The sequence below is a fragment of the Mesoplodon bidens genome, assembly GCF_964165515.1.
Source record: "Mesoplodon bidens genome assembly, chromosome: 9".
Taxonomy (NCBI): Eukaryota; Metazoa; Chordata; class Mammalia; order Artiodactyla; family Ziphiidae; genus Mesoplodon; species Mesoplodon bidens.
Genome location: NC_138166.1, coordinates 82,782,651 through 82,802,321, shown reverse-complemented (window position 1 = coordinate 82,802,321; position 19,671 = coordinate 82,782,651). Strand labels below are relative to the sequence as shown.

The following is a 19,671-nucleotide window of genomic DNA, read 5'->3' as shown; positions in this document are numbered from 1 at the left end:
TCACTGAACCCATCGCTGTGCCGGTGCTGCTGGGTCTTAATCCGTGTTTGGTGGATGGATGGATGGATGGATGGATGGGTGGATGAATGATAGGTGCTCAAAAGATTCTGTTGTTCAACTGGAAAGGTGGATGGGAAGGCAGAGCTTATGATCCTGACACCAAGAGCCATGTTTTGCAACTCTAGCAGGAGAAGGGCCTTTGGAGAGGTTTTTTTTTTTTTTTTTTTGGTGCTCCTTGTGCAAGTGCTGGTGCTGACTGGCCTCAACTGGGGATGAAAACAAAATACGCCAATGCACCTGCACACTCTTGAGTGCCTCCTTATATTCTGCACCCTAGGTGCCTGGCTCGCCTCACCCTGGTCCCAGCCCTGCCCAGGACAGACCTCAGGAACTCAATCAATGTGGCAAACAGAGTAACACTGAGCTGGGGCCAAAACCAGCAGCAGCAGGCCCTTCTGGCCTGGTGAATATTCTGACCTTTGTCTAAATCAGCCTTGGAGAAAGCAAGTCAGAAGTGGGAAGGCTCAGGCATCATTTCAATTGGAGAACCATGAAGGGTTTATCCTTGGGCACAGATGTAACCAAGGCAACTGTTAAGACAGTGAGATGACTTCAGACCCTTTTACAAAAGAGTGAGCTGGCATCTCGCCCCTCTGCCAATCGCGTTCAAATGAATACACACCGACCTACCTCTGGGCCCTACCAGGAGGTAGAGAAATGGGTGAACGGGGCATTTTCTTTTCCATGACCAGCCTCCACGATGGAGAAAAATAAAATGAGAGACCGTGGTGGGAATGGGCCTGCCTGCGGGGGCAGAACAGCTTCCCCAGGAGTGGGAGACAGATGGAGAGACTCACACCCGTTCCTGCAGACTTCTCGGGCCGCACAGGGGCTGTACGGAGTCATGGAAAACAGTTTACTGGACCATAAGGAGGTTCTGATTTGAGGAGCATAAACACTCGTTCTGACCAACCCAGAGGTCCCTGAGGGGAGCCATGTGCAGATGAGGCAAAAAAGATCTCCAGCCTTCTGCATGATGGCCATGGTGCCAGGTACACCCACCAGGCCCCAGGAGTTGCTTGGAGCTCTGAAGGCCTGCCCTGCTTTAGGAGTATAGGAAGACAGGAGTCCTGGATAGAACCCCACGTGACCCCTGGGCCTGAATGAGTGGGTGTGGGGCAAAACTGCCAGGAGCCAGAATTTTCTGGGGCCCAGGACCTTGTTTAGGAATGAGAGCTGGCCAGCCAGGCCCCATCACCTCCACTGACTTTCCCCAAAGACTTGACCGAAGAACCAATCTTACATGGCAGCTTGGAGCATCACCCCAGATCAGAATGTGGGGGGGCAAGTGGGGCTGCCAAGAAGACGGGCCACCATGTGACACCAGAGTATGTGCCTGGGAAGGTCAGAGCCACAAGGGTGGGGCCCTGGGGTTTGGGAGAACGGGCAGGTCCCCTGGACACTGCAGCTGCTGGAGTGGTGAGCCCCCAATACGCGTACACCTGCTTTCGTGCCCTGAGAAGCACGCAGGCCCCTCACTGAACACACCACGGTGGCCGCTCTCAGGGCTCCCCCGTCAGGGGCTAGGAGGAGCCTGGGGTTTCTGAGCTCCATGGCCAGCTCCACCTGGAGGACTTGGGGGACACCTTGTCAAGTCAAACAGACCCAGAGCTAACCTGGGGAGACGAGCTCTCCTCAGCCTGCTGCCCAGACCCCTCTTGGAGCCCCCATCCTCCAGCTCCATTCTCCAGCTGGAGGGAGCTGGGCAGGGACCAGGGGCCACTGACCTTAACACATGTTGTGCCAGCCTATCTGGCATTAGCCTTTCCTTCTGTTACAGCAGGGAGAGGGAAATCACCTCATCTCCCTCGGCCAAGTCCCTTCTGGCCCCCTGTTGGGGCTCTGGTGGGTCCTGCCAAAGGACAGGCCCAGCAACTTCCCGCCTGGGCCTGGCAGGACCGAGCCTGGCCTTTCCTGCATGGAGTATCCTGGGCACTGCTTGCCGAGCTGCTAAGGTTCTTGAGGGCAGCCACGTGCAGATGAGCCAAAAGAGAAGATCCCCAGCCTTCTGCATGATGGCCATGGTGTCAGGTACGCCCACCAGGCCCCAGGAGTTTCTTGGAACTCTGAAGGCCTGCCCTGCTTCCCATGACTGGCTATGTTTCTAGGAGGTGTGGCCAGGCATATGGATTAGACCTCAGGGGTCATTCAAGTGCCCAGGTCTCCTCCTGGCTGGGGCTGACGAAACCCTGGGCTCTGGCCTCCACCATGACCAATAAGGGCTGCAGACAGCATGTACTATTTTATTGGGCCTCAAAAGCTTTAAATACAGAAATGGGGAGGGCTAGCAAAGGGGCAGACGTGGACACGCTGGCATTTGAGAATGGACGTATCAGAGAAATCACGTAATCAACAGCTGGACAGAGAGCTGGGGAAAAGGGGAGTCTGGGATAGAAGTGGGGTGCCAGCTGGCCTTGGGTGCCAGGATCATGCCCTCCATAGGACAAAGTCTTTCATGTTTCTTCCTGATCTGAGGACAAGTTTTAGAAAACAAACCCCCAAAGAGAAACAAAATCAGCTGGGAGAGACGGCGGATGGAAGTGCCTGTCCTCGCAGAAGACAGTGGCCTGTCCCCTGCAAGCCTTGGACTCCCCCCACCCCCCGTCCCCAGCCCAGATGCCACCCTACAAGACATTCCTATACACTGAAGCAAAGCTGGACCCAATCTATGCCCCCAATTTGAGGTCTGGAGCTGAAAACCCCCTCCCGGCAGAGGAAGAGGTACTGGCGTGAGCGGTGCTGGGGGCCAGACCCGATTCCCTAGCGGCTGTAGCCAAACTCATCTGCGTCATCGGCTCGGAAGTCTCCGTAGCGCCACAGGTTCAGCTGCGAGAAAACAGAAAATGGCTCTTCAGGGAGGTGGGACCTGCTGGGACCCAAACGGCCAAGCCCCTGTCTCAGCACCCTCTGGGGCTCCTGAGGCAAAAACTCACCCTGGCGCTCTTGGCTGACTCCTGTGCGTTCAGGTATTCTGTGATCTGGCGGGACAAGAGGACACAGGGGTGGTCAGGGTGAGGCCCAGGTCACGTCACTGCCCTGCTCACCGGGTCCCCAGCTCCCTCCAAGGAAAATCCAAGTGCAGAGTCACAGTCTCCTGGCTGTTTCTCGACTCTCCATGCTGGCTGTCTCACCCGTCTGAAACACGCTTCCCCTCCTGTCCACCTGGCGACCCATCCTGCCCCTTCACGTCTTTGGTCAAGTATCACCTTCTTAACGAGGCCTCAAATGACCCCATTTAAAATCACCACCACTCCCTCCGACATACTCCTGAGTCCCTGTCTTTACTTCTACTTTCCCTTTTTCCATTGCACTTATCGTCTAACATTTAATTTTGTTGACTTATTATATTTATTTTCTTCTTTGTCTCCTCATGCTTGAATGTAAGCTCCATGGAACGTTGTCTCTTGTTCACTGAGACCTGTCGGTCCTCAGTAAATATTTACTAAAAGAGTAAGTGAATGAATGAATACATTAGCTGTTTCTAGACACCAGCGACATTATGGGTAGCTTCGTATGGTGGACACTAAGAGCTCCAATTTTATAGGGAAACTTAAGCTAACTCCTAGGAGTGATCTAGGACACTGGGGGGAAGACTACGGTCAGGTCCTTCCTGTCCAGATGAGGCACAGAAGTGACTCACACTGAGGTCTTGTTCCAAATGAGTTAATCAACTTGCAGAACCAGAGCCATGGATCCACAAACCACCAATCGTTATGTGGGAACAGAGGAAAGGCAAGAGACGGGGGAGAAGGGGAAGCAAGGGCACAGTGGACAGAGAACACTGGTTTCAACCCTGCCGCTCGTGTCCCTCCACTCAGGAGTGCGGGGGAGCTAGGCGCTGCAGAAGGGCACGAGCTTCCCACCGGCCTGGCCCATCCCTCGAGGCTGGCATGTCGTGGGGAGAGGCTGGGGGAAACTGGGGTGGGAACGGGGTTGAGTGGGAGAGGCCTGGTCCTCGTGATCAACAAATGAGCAGTGCAAGGAGGTTTCCCAGGTGTCAGCCCCCGATCCTCATGGTCCACCCTATGGAGCATCCGGGCCGGCTGTGCTCTCCTCACGTCATGAATGGGAGACTCAGGCTTCCAAAGGCTGATCTCTAGGGCCAGATGTCTCATGAACGAGGGAGGCGGGGCTCAGGCCCAGCTCTAAGCCCTGCGCCTCTCCAAACAGGCTGAAGGGGTGTCGTGGCAGAGTGGCGCTGAGTGCTGGGAGCTGGTCATGGACTGGGAGAGGAGCAAGTGAGGACGGGAGAGACAGCACAACAGGCTGTGACCTTCTCCACGCCACCCCCGGCAGAGCTTCCTGGCCTGTCACCGGGGGTGCGGGCAAAGGCAAACCTTCCGCTCCAGTTTGCAGCTGTGTTTTCAGCCAAACCAGCAGCCAATTAATTTGGGATGTAATTAGCTTTTTAAATTTTAAACCCCAACAAACGCAAATCCATTATCTTCCCCCAACAGGAGCAGCAAGACGGTGGGTGCCCCTCTGGCTCCCAGTGCAGTCCCCTCCCAGTCCCCCCGTGACGGCGGTGGGAGGCGCGAGGGACACCCCACATCCGCAGCACGTACCACCTTCTGGAACTGTTTCTCCTTGCGCACCTCCACCATGACCAATCCCTCCTTCACCAAGCCCAGCCCCACGTCCCCCTTGGAGTCGGCAAACTGCAAGGTGACGTGGGGACAGCCGGCGCTCAGGTGCTCCACGTTGAGCAGGCACTGTGTGTTCTGGATGTCTCGCACCACGCTGTCCACGGCGTCTGTTCGAGCATCCTCCTGCGGCAGGGACACACCCCGGTCAGCGTGAGAGGCAAGCGCCAGCCATGAGCCATGAGGGCCCCGGGTCCTGTTCACGGACTTCAAGGAAGTCTGCCCAGCACGTGCCGGCATCACCTCACTCCCTGCTTAGACGCCAGCGAGGGAGGAAACAGGCTCTGGACATGAAGGGCCCCCTTGCCCACAGCCCCTCCCGCCCACAACATGAAGAATAACCTCCCTGCCCAGGCAGACAGGGCCTGACATCTCCTGCTGCTGCCCGCAGGGCCCCCGACACCCGGCTGTGGTTGCTGGACCAGTCTTCGCCCAACGTGCCCTGGCCCACAAGGCCCCCTGTTTCTCAAGAGCCAGCTCAGAGGCTCCGATGCCACCTTCCCTCAACCTCCTTGGCCACGCCCCTCTCTCCCGTGACTCACAGACCGTCACCATTGTTTCTACTCCTCCCATCAGCCAGTGGGACCTCAGTGGAGGATTTTCGGCAGAGGTGTGACATGGTCAGAGCTGTTTGGGGGCAGTTACTTCTGGCGGCATCGTCTGAGCCTGGAAGGAGTGCTGGGAGACCACTGCAGCCGAGAGCCCAAGAAGCTAAAGACAGTGGCCACTAACCAGGGACGCGCTGGGGGCTCAGCCCCGTGAGAGGGGGCTAGGGTGAGGGAGGGGTGGGATCCAGGACGGGGCTGGGTTTCCTTCGTGCAGATACGTGCTGGGACTGCAGCAGTGCCTGAGTGTCATGGGACAGTCCCCGCTGAGAGGAAGGAAGGCGCGGAGACTCACGTCTTGGGGCACCTGGATGAAGGCGAAGGCATACTCCGTGGCTTGGGCTGGCAGCACGCGAGTGCTGAAGGTAGGTGGCAGGGTGCCCAGGCGGGAGGATGGCAGGATCTCTCTCTGCAGAGGACACACCAGGCCAACCGCATCACACACTCGGAGCTCCCTTGCTCTCGGGGGACAACTCGCACGGCCAGGCCCCTAGGGATTCTAACTCAGCGCCTCCATCCCCCACCCCATCCCCCAGGGCTCGTTTCCAAGTAGCCACATACACGGACTCGCCCAGTCCGCAAAGCCTGGGAGGTGGGAAGCTGGGCCTGGTGGTGGCACACCTAGTAGCTCCTACTGTATACCCAACCTGGTAGCTCAACTCTAATCACTGTCTCCACTTTCCCCCAATACCTTCCCTCTGTGACATGGGCTCCCTGACCCCTTTCCCACAGGCTGGGGGGGCCCTGGCTGGAAGAGCGCTCCAAGACGAGGGTCCAGGCAGTGCCCCGCCTGCTAGTGGTTCTGGCTCAGGTGTGTGGGGCAACCCCAGCCTGGCAAGACCACTTCCTCTGTGTATTCCTGGGTGGTAAGGTGGGAGTGTGGCCCAGCTATGGGCTTTCTATTAACGGCCCTTCCACACTAGTCCTCAGGAGCGGCATGGCTCTGAACGACAGCATTCTGTCCTGCTTACTGCTGGGAGACTCCCAGGCCCAGCCCAAGGGGCATTTCTCCCAGGGGTACCAGCCCCCTCCCAGCAAGCCTGGGTTTGGGATGTGCTGGGGATCAGCACACAAGGACCCAGTTGAGCACGTGGACCAGGGGCCTTCAGGGACCCACTCTTCAGAGGAACCGGGACTGTGGCTGCTGGGCCTGGACAGAGGACCACTCAGTGCTCAAAGGCCTCGGACCAGAGATACCAGTTTTGCCCAGTCACTCAGGGGTCACGGGCCTGTTAGAGGAACAGGAGAGAGGCCCACACGCTCACCATTCCGTCAGGGAGGAAGTCTAAAGCTCAGAGGGACCTTGGAGAGGGCAGATGGACTTGACCTAGGGGCCTACTATGTTGAAGGGTCCCTGGTGGCACTTGGGGCCCCTCCCTTGCGCACTCGTCCACCTCCTGGCCCCCGCACTCACGTTGCCATAGTCGATGTAGAAGACGTGTACTTTGGCAGGAGACTCGACTTTCTCCACTCGGGCGCGGTACCTGCAGTGGCATCACGGGCAGAACTCAAGGGACAGCCCCGAGGAGGCCGGTCTCCCTGGAGCGCCAGCAGTGGCAGGGCAGGGGCTACAGCATTTCCCTGCCCAGGGCTCAGAGTGAACACCCATGGGTGTCACAAAGGGCAGTTCTCAGACTCCACAGCTCAGGGTGCTGTGGCCACCATTTAATGGAATCAGAGCATAGCTGGGAGCAGAGGGAGAGGGCAGCGTGTGGAGCAGATTAATGTGTCCTTGGGGCATAAAGCGACACGACTAATGACTAGATTGATGCCTGCTGTTTAAACCCAGCACACTAAACAGCAGCTGTAATTAGCCGGCAGATCTGCCTGGGAGGCCACAGCAGGGAACGCATCCACATCACTTCGTCACCCTGGGAAGGCCATGGGCCCCACGCTTGGTAGATCAGACAGAAGTGACCTTCTTGCAGCTTGTGAGCGCTGCCGCTCACGTCCCAGGCAGCTGGGGTGGAGGGTGGCGGCTGGTCCAGGCTCACTGAGCACCAGCCTCTGCCCTCACCCCGCCCCCTACCCCCACCCTGATGTCATTTTTCCTGTGTGGGGTGAGGGGGGTGTTGGAGAGCTCCAGCCAGCCAGGGCTTCCCCAAAGGAGTAGGCCAGGAGAGAGAAGGAGGGACACTTCTTTACGCCAGAGGCTGACTGCAGAAAAACCACGGGTTAAAGCGCAGGCCGCAAACGGGCTGTGGGCAACAAAGAGGGCCACTCCGGAGAGCTGGCCAAGGTCAAGAACAAGCATCCAGTGGAAAGCCGGCCACTACGGCAAATGCCTGAAGTCTGGCTAGTGGCTCTGCAGGCCTGGGCCCTGGGGACAGAACTGCTGTTACTCCTACTTTAGACTCTTTGCCTTGGTCAGGTCCAGGGGGCCTACCATTCTCCGTCTACAAATTTGGCAATGCAGAATTCGCCCCGGCGGGGGGCATAGGAGCCCTCGATGGGAGGGTGGCTGGCGATGTCATTGCGCATGTTCTCCATCAGCTTCTCCAACTGGGTGCCTGTGGGGAGGAACAGGGAGTGAGACCTGGGTGCCATGTACCTTGGAGTATCATCTCTAGATGGGGCTGGGGAGGCAGATGAGCCTGGGGAGTGGGCAGGATGTGGAATGCTGTAGGGTGCCCGCGGCACTGGCTTGCCCCCGTCCCACAGGGAAGTCCTCTCTGGTCCCTGGTCGAGGAGGTTTCACAGTATCTTGCTGACACTTCAGGCCTTAGAGGCACCCAGTCTTCCAGTCTCGGCTCTCCAATCTACTGGCTGTGGCCAGAGATGCCCTAGGGAATGTTCCTGGGCTTTGGTTTAGGAGGTAGAGGAAATAAGTGGACACTAAGCAAGGCCAAGGCCAGCCAGCCTTCTCCATTCCTACCAGGGCGGGCCCCGGCCTGGGCCATAGAGGCGGTGACGGACAGCAGCCACTCTCTGCAACGTCTCCTGGGGGCAAAAGTGGAGCTGAAGGATGGGCCCCATATGACCCTGGACAAGGAAAGGGCCTCAGAACCTGCGCTGTGCAAGGCGGGGAACAGTTCTGGCAGCAGGGCCCAGTCTCAGTCTATTCCAATGTGGACACTCTGACCTGACGCGCCCCGTGAGACACATGCTGAACTGAACCTTCAAGTGCTGCCAGGCTGGGCTCCCACCCTCCCAGGCCAACTCACTGCCCTCCTCCTTTCGGGGGAGGGAGACCCCTTCCCTGCCTTGTCTTTCCCGAACCACTGCCCCTGGGTCATCGGTCCCTGCTGCTGCTCTGTTTTTCTCTGGGTGTGGCAAGCCCCAAGGTCTTCTCAGAGCCCTCCCCTGGCTCCTTCCTGCCACAGCCCCTCACCTCTACTCTGCTGAGCATCAGCCCCCAGTGGCTTCTCCTTTGCGTCCCTCTGGGCCCGACTCAAGCTCTCAGCAGGCCCTTTGCTCCCCCTTCCCTCTCTGAGGCGAGGGCGGCTGGTGGTGGTGAAGGACTCGCCCCCCATCCTCAGGGCCCCCGGCCACTCTGTTACAAGGGCCTGACACATGACGGCCGTTGGTACGCTTGTCACAGTGGGCCTTCTCCATTCCCCGTCTGGTTTATGTTTCTGCCACTACACCGGGAGCTCCTTCACGGCACAGACCATAGCTCACTCGGTTCTGCTCACTCTCAAGAGACCCAGTAAAGCCCCGGCTGTGCAGGGTGCCTGATGATCGCAGTGCTGAAGAGGGGCCCGCAGGCGCGCGCCCTGTCCACACTCTCGGGCCCCCATGCCGGTGTTCACAGGACGGTTTCAGGGACTTTTCAGAAGGCGCTGCCCTCCCCCCGCCCGGCAATAAACGCTCCGTTCTCCTGCGCCTGCGTTCCTTGCCCAGACAGTAAAATTTCAGGGACTAAGAAGCTACCTCTACGCAGGCAAGGTCCTGCCATACTTGGTCTATTTTTATTATTATTATTATTATTATTTTGCTCCGAGGCAACAGTTCTGCGAACAGGCAAAGCCCTCTGGGAAGCCCTTACACAGAGCCCGGTTGGTCATTTAGAGCCAATGGCAATGTGTTCGTCATTTCACCAGATCCTTCCCGAAGGCAGGCTTTAATTAAGAGAAGGGAAACAGGGCCAGAGGATGTCCCTGCCTCCAAGAGGGGTAAAAGGTTGCAGGAGAGGGAGGCTGTGTACGCTGAGGTTCGTTGTCACAGATCTGATGGAAGGCAGGGTTTTCTCGGGAGCCTACACCTATCCAGGTGGCGTGCCACACAGCACCTCACTCGCTCCTCCAATCTTCCAACAATACACGGTTTCCCCCAAGTTCTCTTTCTCTCCCTATTATCTGCCTTGGCTACCGCTCAGGGCAGCGTCCTGGCTTCCGAGAGCAGTCAGAGACGGCCAGGCGGGGTACAGAGCTGGCATAGGAAGCCTCTGAGATCACAGACAGTATGCGGGCAGAGGCCTTGAACCCTCAAGCTCTGTCTCCTGGAGACGCCGGGGCCTGTTCTTACTCAAGGCAGGTCTACCCAGCAGGACCCAGAGGCCCGGTGGAGCCTGCATGGGAGCCGGGGTACCCTGGGCAGGGTCTTCTTTGAGTTCCCTTTCCCCAAGCTCTCCAAGGGCCATTCTCGCTGGCTCCTGTGCTTAGGAATAGCTCTCCTTCCTACCTGGACCACCACCCAGACTCCCCCCACTCCACACCACCCAGCCTGGAGGCCCCCTCCCGGCTTCAGTCCCAAGGCAAAGGCTGGGCCCCCTCCCACCAGGATTACAGCTGGCCACAAGAGAACCGAATCCTCCAGGCTCATCATTTCCATCTCCGCCCCTCCCTGGCTTCGCTCCCCTCCCAAGTACAGCCAGCCCAGGGCTCGAGATGATCAGTCTTTCCCGGTGAAATGACATTGCCACAAGAGCAGGTACCTGCCTGGGAAATATCATTAGAGGGGAGGTGGCTGAGGCGAGGCTGCTGACAATCTGGAGTGGGCCTGGGGGTGGGGCCGGGGAGGGCGGGCACAGCCGCACCCTGCCACCTACGGGGCTGCCTCCAGTGCCACCGACACCTTCAGCCCCCTCCGCCCTGCAAGGATCTGGCTCTGTGGACCGAGAGCTGGCTCTGAGAGCTTTTTCCTCTGACCTCAACTAAAACGTTTCCCTGCAGAGGGTGGCAACGAGAGGAGGGAGGTCAGGATGGCGACAGTGAAGGGAGTAAAGGTGGGAAGCTGGGCTGGAGGGGCCCCAGCGCAGCTGCTGGGAGAGCCGGCTCTACTGCCCTCTCTCCTCCAGAAGCCTGAGGTCTCTGCCGAGGGGACCCTGGCCACGGTGCGCTGCACTTGAGGGCAGGAGGAAGGAAGAGGGTGGAGAGAGAGGGTCCTTCAGAAAGACTTTCTGGGGATGACTTCCCCTAGCGTGCTGCCAGTTACCATGGCAACTGGCTACCACTCAGGGCTGTGGCAACCTGTGGAGAAGGAGAAACCCCAGCAAAGACAAGCCCAGGCTCCCCCTCCTCGCCTCCCACGGAAGCTGAGCGGGAGAGGCACTTAGCAGAGCCGGCTTGTGCTTCCCGACCACACAGAGACAATCTGTCCGTTGCTTCCTGGTACACTCTGAGGGCTACAAGTCCTCCTGCCCAGCCCTGCCAGGGGTGTCTGGGACTAAAACAATTACCTAAGAGTCTCCGAGCACCACCCAGACAAAACTGGTTATCTCACCAGTCCTCAGAGGACCTGCTCAGCCTCACCCGCTCCGCGGTCACTTGCAGCTGATAAAACGACCTCGGGCCCGGGAGGTGGGCAGCAGCCGCAGGCTATTCGGGGAGGCCCCCGGAAGCCCTGGGCTGTGTCCCTCCCTCCCACTGGACAGAGGGGCCCTGAGGCGGGCCAGGTCATGCCAGCAGCCGTGAGGGGCCGCGCCTGTGTGCTCACCCGTCTCCACATCCTGCACGTAGAAGTGCAGGTCGTCGGTGATCTCAGTCACAAACACTGGCTTGTAGCTGGCCGAGCGCTCCTTCTCCTCCAGCACGGGCGCCACCTCCTCCACGGGCTGCTCCTCGTAGCGGGCCCAGACCTGCGTGTGCGGTCAGCACAGGGGAGGAGGGGATGAGGAAGTGAAGTCAGAAAGGGTGCCAGGAAAGGGGCTCCAGGCAGGGGGGAATCACCGCCCCGGCGGGTGAGTGTGGAGGTGATGTCACCACAGGATAAGCCCCTGGAACCCTCCTACCTCTGGGCGGGGGTGGGGAGAGCACATCCCATCCAGTGGCTCTGACAGGCGTCAGAAGCAACTGGGGAGCTTACTGAAAACGTAGGTGCCTGGGTCCCACCCCAGCCTGCCAAATCAGGATGTGCTCTCAGGGTCCCAGGAAAAGTGAGTCAAAACCAAAGTCTCCCCAGGGATTCCCATTCTCACGCATACCAGCGTATGCGAACCTCGGTGCTGGAGTGGTGCTGGGTCCCCATCGCCCTCCCTCATACCACCCTGCGGGGGTCACTCTGAACTCTCCAGGCCCTCCCACTGTCACAGGGCCACAGGCGCTCCTGAGACTCTCCAAGTGACAGCCCTGGGCCGCGGAGGCGAGGGCTGCCACTGTGCGAGGATGCCTCTGTTCTCACCTCCAGCAGGCTGCTCTGACCCCGGCTCAGAAGCTGGGCCACGCCCCTCCACCCTTCCCTCTCCCTTCCCCCCAGCCCTGCACTGTCAGGGTTGTAGCGGCTCAGAGCTGATTCGGGGTGACAGCATGTCACATCCAATCCTGCGGCCAGGAGATTATCCCAGTAGTGAGGCCTGTCATAGCAGGGGAGGGAGGTGGCTCTCCATCTGAGTGCTGGAAACGGGGTGGGGGAGTCCGGGGGACTGGACCGCACACGGGGTCCCACAGACACACACACAGGAATGAGTGGGGTGGTGATAAAATATCAGCCCAAACCTTATATGCTTACTAGGTGCCACACTAAATGTTATCCAAGTACTAGCTCATTTAATCCTCACGACAACTGTTTGAAAAGGTATAAACATTACCCCTGTTTTTACAAATGAAGAAACTGAGGCACACAGGCTTGCAAGATGTAGCAGAACCAGGATTTGAACACAGGCGGCCTGGCCCTAGAGCTCTTCAAGGGGAATTTTGGCAGTGACTGGGCCTCTGGACACAAAAGGTAGTACTGAGCAACGGGGAAAGCTGTAGGTGGGGAGATGTGGACTCTGGTCTTTTCATTTTGCCCTTTACTTTGCTGTGTGACTTTTGTCAAGTCACATGCCTTCTGAGTCGCCTTTTCTTCCCTTGCAAGAGATGGCAGAGTATGACCACATGATCACGCAGCTGACACACGGACTCCTGGGGGCATCAGGAAGCAAGCAGCTGAAGGGCATGAAGGCTGGAATTACTGACCCACTTTGGGCCACACCCGCAGAGGCCATGCTCCTGCCTTTAATGTGGCACGCGTGTGTGTCCCTCCCCCAGGAGAGGCAAGGGCCCCGAGAACTGGAATGAGCAACAGGGACTTTCTGAGCCGGGGGGAGGCTGCCAGACGGGGGCGGAGAGGGATGGGAGAGACGTCACCTGGGCCCGAACTTCTGGCCCCTCCCCAGCAGTGGCCCTCCTGACCCAGCAGTCTGTCCTCTGGCCCCCTTTCCCACCACACCACCCTCCAATCTGTCTGCACTCGGTGCCCCTACCCGCTGCAGACCAAGTCGGCGGCCCTCCCCTCTCCCATCGTGCTCCCTCCTTTCCCAGCACACAGAGGGCTGGAGACGCAGGGCCCCTGTGCTGCCTCCTGCGCGGGCCCCCATCCTAACTCCACCTGGCTTCCCTCGGCTGTACCGCTGTACGGAAGGAGGCTCTTCTTCCGTGTGGGTGAATTAGGAACAGACTGACGGGGTAAGAGCAGAAACGGCTAACGACTCCTCAAGTAAAGGTGCCTCAGGCGACAGCATCAGGTTTCCTCCTGGGAGAGAGGAGGTGGAGCGTCTTCCCTGGCAGGTGCAGGGGGGCAGCGGGCTAGAGGTCACGGATGATGCAAACAAAGCCTCGGGTTGGCCCTCAGGCCCCTCTCCTACAAGGAGGCGGCAACGGGCCAGTCCCGTCGGTGTCCCACAGCCGCCGGGGCAGCAGGAGGGGAGCACAGGGGTGTATATTGCTGTCCCCTGAGGTGAGAAGACACGGGAAGCACACCAGGTTGCTAAAGGGCAGAAGAGGGAGAACTCCTCCTCAGATGGAGGAGCTCCACTTGTAGGAGAGGACGGGCTTGGCCCTTCAGTCGTGGAGCCGGGCGGGGTCCCTTCCCAAGCTGGTCAGTGTGGCTTCCTGGTGGGGAGCAGTCAGTCAACTGGATGGGCTTGGCCGCCCAGGTCCCCACCCTTAGAACAAGGGCCTGCTTTACCCACACTGGCTTCTGTTGCCCCCTGCAGAACCTAGGCAGGGAGGGGACAGACACATTGGCAAGACACCCTCTGTGACCCCGCCATGGCCCTGGCTACAGACACAAGTGGGCAGTGGGCAAGGGGAGCCCCTCCCTCCTCTGCTACATGCTGCTCCGTCGCGCCATTTCCTGTCCTGCTCAGATCGCTTTTGCATCCCGGGGCCAGGTCAGGAGTAGAGGCTGTCTCCCCTCCTGTTCTCACCCTGCCCCTGGCCCTCCCTCCTCCCTGGGGAGCCCTGGGCGCGCCTCCTGGCAAACGATGGGCAGTGTGGACTGAGGCTCCACTGGCTGGAGCCTTTCCTTTCTAGATCCTATTTAATATCGCTGCTCAGGAGGCTCCGGAGGTGGGGCTGGCATGGGGCCAGGGTGGTGGAGGCCTTCAAGCCCGCATCGGGGAAGCCAAGCTCAGTAAAAGCCAATCAATGGCCAACAGAGCCCTGTCAAGGGCCCTGCTGGGGCACAAAGGGGGAAGGGCGATGGGGGAACAGTCCAGACAGCTGCCATCTGCGGCTCCCTCTTTGGTCCTCAGACCTGTCCCGGATCCCTAAAGGAGGCGGAGGGGGGAGCCCTGCATCAGCCTCCTACAGAGGAAGAGGAGGGCCTGACTGGCCTCTTCATGAGGAGAGGTGTCTGCAAGGCACAGGGAGGAATTAGGCCTGGCAGGGAGGCAGCTAAATTCTAAGAGCTGGGAATACAGCACTGCGGGGTTTCCCCAGACAGGCCTGCTCAGAAATGTACTCGCGTATCATCACACCCACCTAAGACTTCTGCTTGCTCCTTGTCTCACAAAATCTCTCTGTATTACTTTCCTCAGTCAGCTCATAGGTACCAGGATGATCTTTTAACCCCAGATGTGCCTGTCTCTCGAGAGCTAAGGCAGCTCTCATGGGGTCACCAGTGGGGCAAGGCTGGGGATCCTGGGGACACCTCAGATATACAGTTTACTGTCCCCCAGCGGACCACCAACTTCTCTGAGTGAAGCTAACTCTGAGGGCCGCTGCAAGGCTCTGCCCACACTACTCCTGGGTCCTGGCCCCACCAGGAGGAGGCAAGTCATGTGAGGTCACCCCGGGATCCTCGAAGAGGCTGAGATGTGCAGGAGAGGGACCCAGGAGGCAGGCAGGCCCCCACCCTGAGGGTGGTGCGCCGCATTTTAATTGGACTGGAATAAAACCACACAGCCTGAGTAAGTAATTAATCACTGGCAATTACTCCTCAGCACCATCACGTGGCACCCGCGAAATGATGACTTGGGTTCTTTCAGACAAATCCACTGTGTAGTAAACAGTGATGCCCAGTTGAGCACCTAAGCAAGGGACCACCCTCCATCTTTGGCCAGATTCCCTTCTCTGTCCTCTCCTTGGTCCCTCTGGGGTCTCTACTCTCAGAGGGTAGAAGATCACTCAGATCTGAAGAGATAGCTTCTCAGCTCAGGTGCTGAGTAGCCAGGGAGCAGGGCCAGGGGGCAAAGATGCTTTCAGAATCTGGGCCTTAGAGGCCGGTGCTTGCCACACTGACACCCACCCGTTATTTGCACGTGAGGCCCATGGAGGTGGCAGTCTTAAGTTCAGCTGCCACAAACAGGAACGCCAAGAGGAAGTTCCTGTGCTGCAGGAGCCAAGGCTGTCGGCTTCCCCATCAGTCTAGGCAGAGAGGGTTTAATGTGGGCAGAACTGGGACAAGGAAGCGTGGACATCTCCTTGGGGGCCCCGTGGTGGCCTGCTCACTCCTCCAAGGCATGGACAGTCCCTTTTACCTGTCTTGGCTTTTGGGGCCACCTCTCCCTGGGGTCCTTCAGCCTCCAGTAGGATCGGTCACCTGCCCTAATCTCTAGGGGATGGGAATAAGACATACACAGAGATCCAAGATGGTGTCCCGGACCGGGCCCCTGGGGGTAGCGGTGTGTCCTCTCTTAGAGGACAGGTGGGAAGATCCGGAGTGGGGTGAGGACGAGGAGCCTGCCGGGCCCCAAAGTCCCTCCTCCCTGTGGCAGGTGTCTGGGCCTTGGCTCTGAGAGGCGAGTTGTAAGCCAGATGGCTGCCCCATGGGGAAAGAAACGTTTATTCCTGGAACAAATTTATGGCTCAGCATGGCTGTCCCATGAAATCCTCCTCAGACTCAGAGAAGCCCTGAAAAATTGTGGCCAGCTGATTTATCCCCATTATCGGTGCTGGGCTGTAAGTCAGTGGCGACAGGCTGGGGGCGGGGGGTGCCGAGCCCGGCTCCCATCACCCAAACCACTGGGTTCTCTAATCGTCCATTTGTTTCCAAAGGCTGCTTTCCGACCCACCCCCCTTGTCTCCTCAATGCAGTGTCTGCAGAGAGTGATGGGCTGTAAATCTGCTGTCCTAACAGCTTTATGCATCTCCTGGGGCAGCTTCCAAAATGGGCTTCCCTGCAGGGCAATGTGAAGGAAATTCAGACGTGGGCCGCAGGCCAACTGGCCTCTCTGAGAGCACCGGAGGGCAGGGCGGGGGAGGGCAGGCTTCCTGGTCTCCTGCGGCCCAGGGGCTCCAAGGTCACCTTCCAGGCAGCTTCCTGCTCCAGGGCCACCGGAGCTGGCCCAACAGGGAGTGCTCAGAGCGGGTCCGGGGCCATCTCAGCATGGGGGTCCTGACATGGGGTCTGAGACCAACGCCAACCGGGGTCACTCAGTTGAGGGGGTGACAGAACCGCTTCTGTCTGTCGTATGGAGACAGCAGTGCTGGTGCATGCGGGGTGGAGGGGAGGGTGAGAGAGGGCAGCCGCCTCCTCCCCGGCCAGGCCCAGTTCCACAGCCTACCTTCTCTTTCTTCTGCTTGGCGGCCTCCTCGGCAGACAGCAGGGACTTGTAGTAGGAGCTGCGCTCGGCGGTGAAGTGGACCTTGGAGAGCGCGTGCTCCACCAGCAGGACGGACAGGTTGGCACTGTCGATGTGCAGCCAGCCGATGAAGTTGCCAGCCTTGTCCATGCCCTCCACCTCCACCTCCACCTGGGGAGCAGAGACGGGGGGCATCAGCCTGCAGCAGGGGCCCAGGGTGGGCAGCGGAGGACAGTGGCCCTGGGCCACTGCCACCACCGTCACTCCATGGGACAGGAGTAGCTGGAAGGATGAGTCAAGCAGAGTAGGAGCTTGTGGGAGCCTCTTAGAACCCTTCACTTGAGTGCTGTGAGCTGGTCTATACTTTTCAGCCTCTTGCAGCCCAGAACCGTTGTTGACAGATACGTCACTGACAAAGCAACTTCAAAACTCCCCTTTCTTCTCAAATCCCCTCCCCTTCCCCTTGGCAGAGAGCTACTAGGGTAAACTTGACTCTCCTTAGCTTAAGCAAGCTCTGTGTGTGTGTGTGTGCACGCGCGTGCGCGCAAGCATGTAGATAAAGGTCAGGGGTGAGACAGGCAGCGGCCATAGCTGTGGGAACATCCCACTCTTCTTCAGCACCCAGTGAACCCCAGCTCCTCTCTGAAGACAGGCCCTGGGGGAACAAGGCAATCCCCGAGGAGAGGGGAACTTGTGTTCTTCCCGGAAGAGCTGAATGAAGTAATGCTTAATGAAGGTAATGAAAGAGGTGGGATGAAAGCCAGGTGAGGAGAGGAGGGAAGGGGACAGGTGAGCAGAGAGATGTGGGCAGGAAGTGCACTACCACACGGGGGCAGCTCGGGGGTGATTCCAGCAGGAAGTTATCCCTAAAAAAGCGTAACTGGAAGGGTGTGCTCACCACCATCAGCCCAGACCTCAGGGCCGAGTGCTATGGCCGATCCCCAGACCCTGCAGGATCCCTGCAGAGCCCAAGGGCTCCCGGGCCTCCTCCCCTGAGGACTTCCCCAAGACCCAGGACCCCAGACCCGGCATGGACTCTGCTCCCACCTCACGAAGGCAAAGGCCCAGGAGGAATTCCTTCTTTGATCCTCTCCTGACCTTTCTTCTCCTGCTAAAGGGGCCTGTAAAAGCCTTTGCTGACAAACGTAAAAACCTGTATTAATTTGAATGGCTTCAAGCTCGATTAAGCAATAAAATGAGTGTCTAAATACCTGGGAATTCTCTGAAGCCTGGGCTGGAGCCAGTGGCAGCAGCCAAGGGCAGAGGGCTAGGTTCGAGGGGCGAGGGGGGAGGAGAGCAGCCCGCCCACCTGGCGGAGCCCTGACTCAGCAGGGAGAGATGCCCAGGACAGGACTCCTTATAAGCAGACAGAGGCGGCTTGGGCGGGTGGAGGGAAGGCAATGAGGGTGGGACAAGGAGCAGGACCAGGGAGGTGGGACCCTGGCTTCTTCCTATTCTTGAACACCCTTCTTCCTCCTTGAGGCCCCCCCTGTCACCCCTTCAGGTGGAATGCAAGTTCAACGACACGTGAAGCGGGGGTGTGGCACAGAAGGGAATACACAGAGTTTATGAGAGCTAGAAAAAAACAAGATGTTAGACCCATCCAGTCCAACTTGATCTCGTCGGCAGGGAAACTGATGCACAGACGAGGGAAGTGGAGCTCGCAAGGGTCAGAGCTGAGAGCAGAAGCCAGGTTGCCCTGCTGCCTTCTTTCCCTACCGCCTGCTTGACTTGGGAGCAGCAAAGACCCTCCCCTCCTCCTCCCCCACAGCCTCTGTCTCACGAGCAGTCCTTCCTTCCCCTGGGCACACCTCTGACGCCCCTTCTTCGCCTTCCACTGGGTTGAGGCCAGCTCCCTCCACCACCCTGCACTTCCCTGGTACAGCCGGGGCGGAAGTGTTGGGCTCTGCTGGGCTGGGTCTACCCCACGCGGGCCTCACACCGCTGAGGGCTGGAGCAGGGAGAACCAGCGTCCGGCACCTGGAGGTGGCAAAACGTGTTTCTCCTTTCTCGAATTCTGGCAATTAATTTACTGGAGGACCTGCATTTGTGGGAGAGGTCAGGTGGGCAAAATGGGACTCGATAAAAAAACAGGGGCCCCAAGAGCTCATCAGCCAATAAGCCACCTAAATTCACTTGAGGTGAGTGACGGACTCCCTGAGGAGCCCTTTGCCACCTTGTAAATGCCCGGGGCACTGAAGCACTGGGCGCCCCTACAGTGGGAGGGCTAAGGATGGAGGAAGAGGCTGCCAGGCTTGCAGTGGTCAGACAAGAACAGGACTGGGCAGATGATACATGAGAAGACCATCTCCTTCATTTGCCAAGCTTTATCAAATGTGCTAAGGCCAAGCAGCAGCAGGTCCCAGGAGAATTCTGGGAAGAGCAGAGGGCTGCCTGCCTTGTGCCTGGGGGCTCATGAGACAACGGGTAGAGTACGGGGTGCTGACGCAGGCTCCCACCACCAAACCACTGGGCTCCTTTGCATTTGGGGGCTCAGGACACACCTGCTCATGACCAGCTGAAAGCAAATCAAACTGGAACAGTTCCCAGACCAACACTGAGCCCAGGCCCATGCCAGCACCCCCATTCCCGACCTCTTGTCTTCCATGTGTTCACTGCCAGGTGTCCTTTTCCTAAAACTGAGGATGGCTGCCCTGCTCGGCACAAGGCCTCCCTCCAGCCCGAGGGCTTGCGGTGGGCCGGTGTGACACGAAGCTTGATGGCTTCTCTTGGCACCAGATTCCTGGGATGGAGGCAACAACCTCAGAGAGACGACTTGCAGAGGCAACTGGCCAGGTACAACCCTTCTCTCCTATAAGGTGCCCACGCTCAGACCCCACTCTACAAGGCCAATGTCGAATTCACATCTCACCCTCTGAGGCCACAAACCAGATGCCAGCCTCTCAAGGCTCCCACTAGAGGGCGACCCCAGCGACTAGCAGCCACACCTGGGGCCAGAACTGCTGGGGAGCTGCCAGGCTCTCTTGGCAGGTGAGCTCTGGCTTTACACTTACCCAGCCGCTCCCTTCCTGCAATCGATATGTTAACTTGGGCTTGACAAACCGCTGGGCCCAGCCAGCTGCAGAGGAAAGAAATCTCTGGCCTTGGGCACTGTACTGCCGCCCAATCCATCCTGGGTTGTAGAGGGAGATAAAGCTGTCGCCCCTGGGTCTCTGCTTCCCCTTTTATTACAGCT

General features: G+C 58.7%; 1 protein-coding gene across 2 annotated transcripts in view; it reads right to left on the bottom strand.

Moving 5' to 3' along the window:
• Positions 1-2,283: 2,283 nt before the first annotated feature.
• SND1 (staphylococcal nuclease and tudor domain containing 1) overlaps positions 2,284-19,671 on the bottom strand; it is a 427,993-nt gene continuing 410,605 nt past the window's right edge. For both annotated transcript variants that reach the window (XM_081244332.1, XM_081244333.1), the window contains 8 exons: positions 16,458-16,646; positions 11,186-11,327; positions 7,695-7,818; positions 6,723-6,792; positions 5,604-5,717; positions 4,626-4,829; positions 2,994-3,038; positions 2,284-2,886 (listed from right to left, as the gene is read on the bottom strand). In XM_081244332.1, the coding sequence (XP_081100458.1) occupies positions 2,821-2,886; positions 2,994-3,038; positions 4,626-4,829; positions 5,604-5,717; positions 6,723-6,792; positions 7,695-7,818; positions 11,186-11,327; positions 16,458-16,646 (954 nt within the window). In that variant the 3' untranslated portion in view covers positions 2,284-2,820. The remainder of the gene's footprint in view (positions 2,887-2,993; positions 3,039-4,625; positions 4,830-5,603; positions 5,718-6,722; positions 6,793-7,694; positions 7,819-11,185; positions 11,328-16,457; positions 16,647-19,671) is intronic.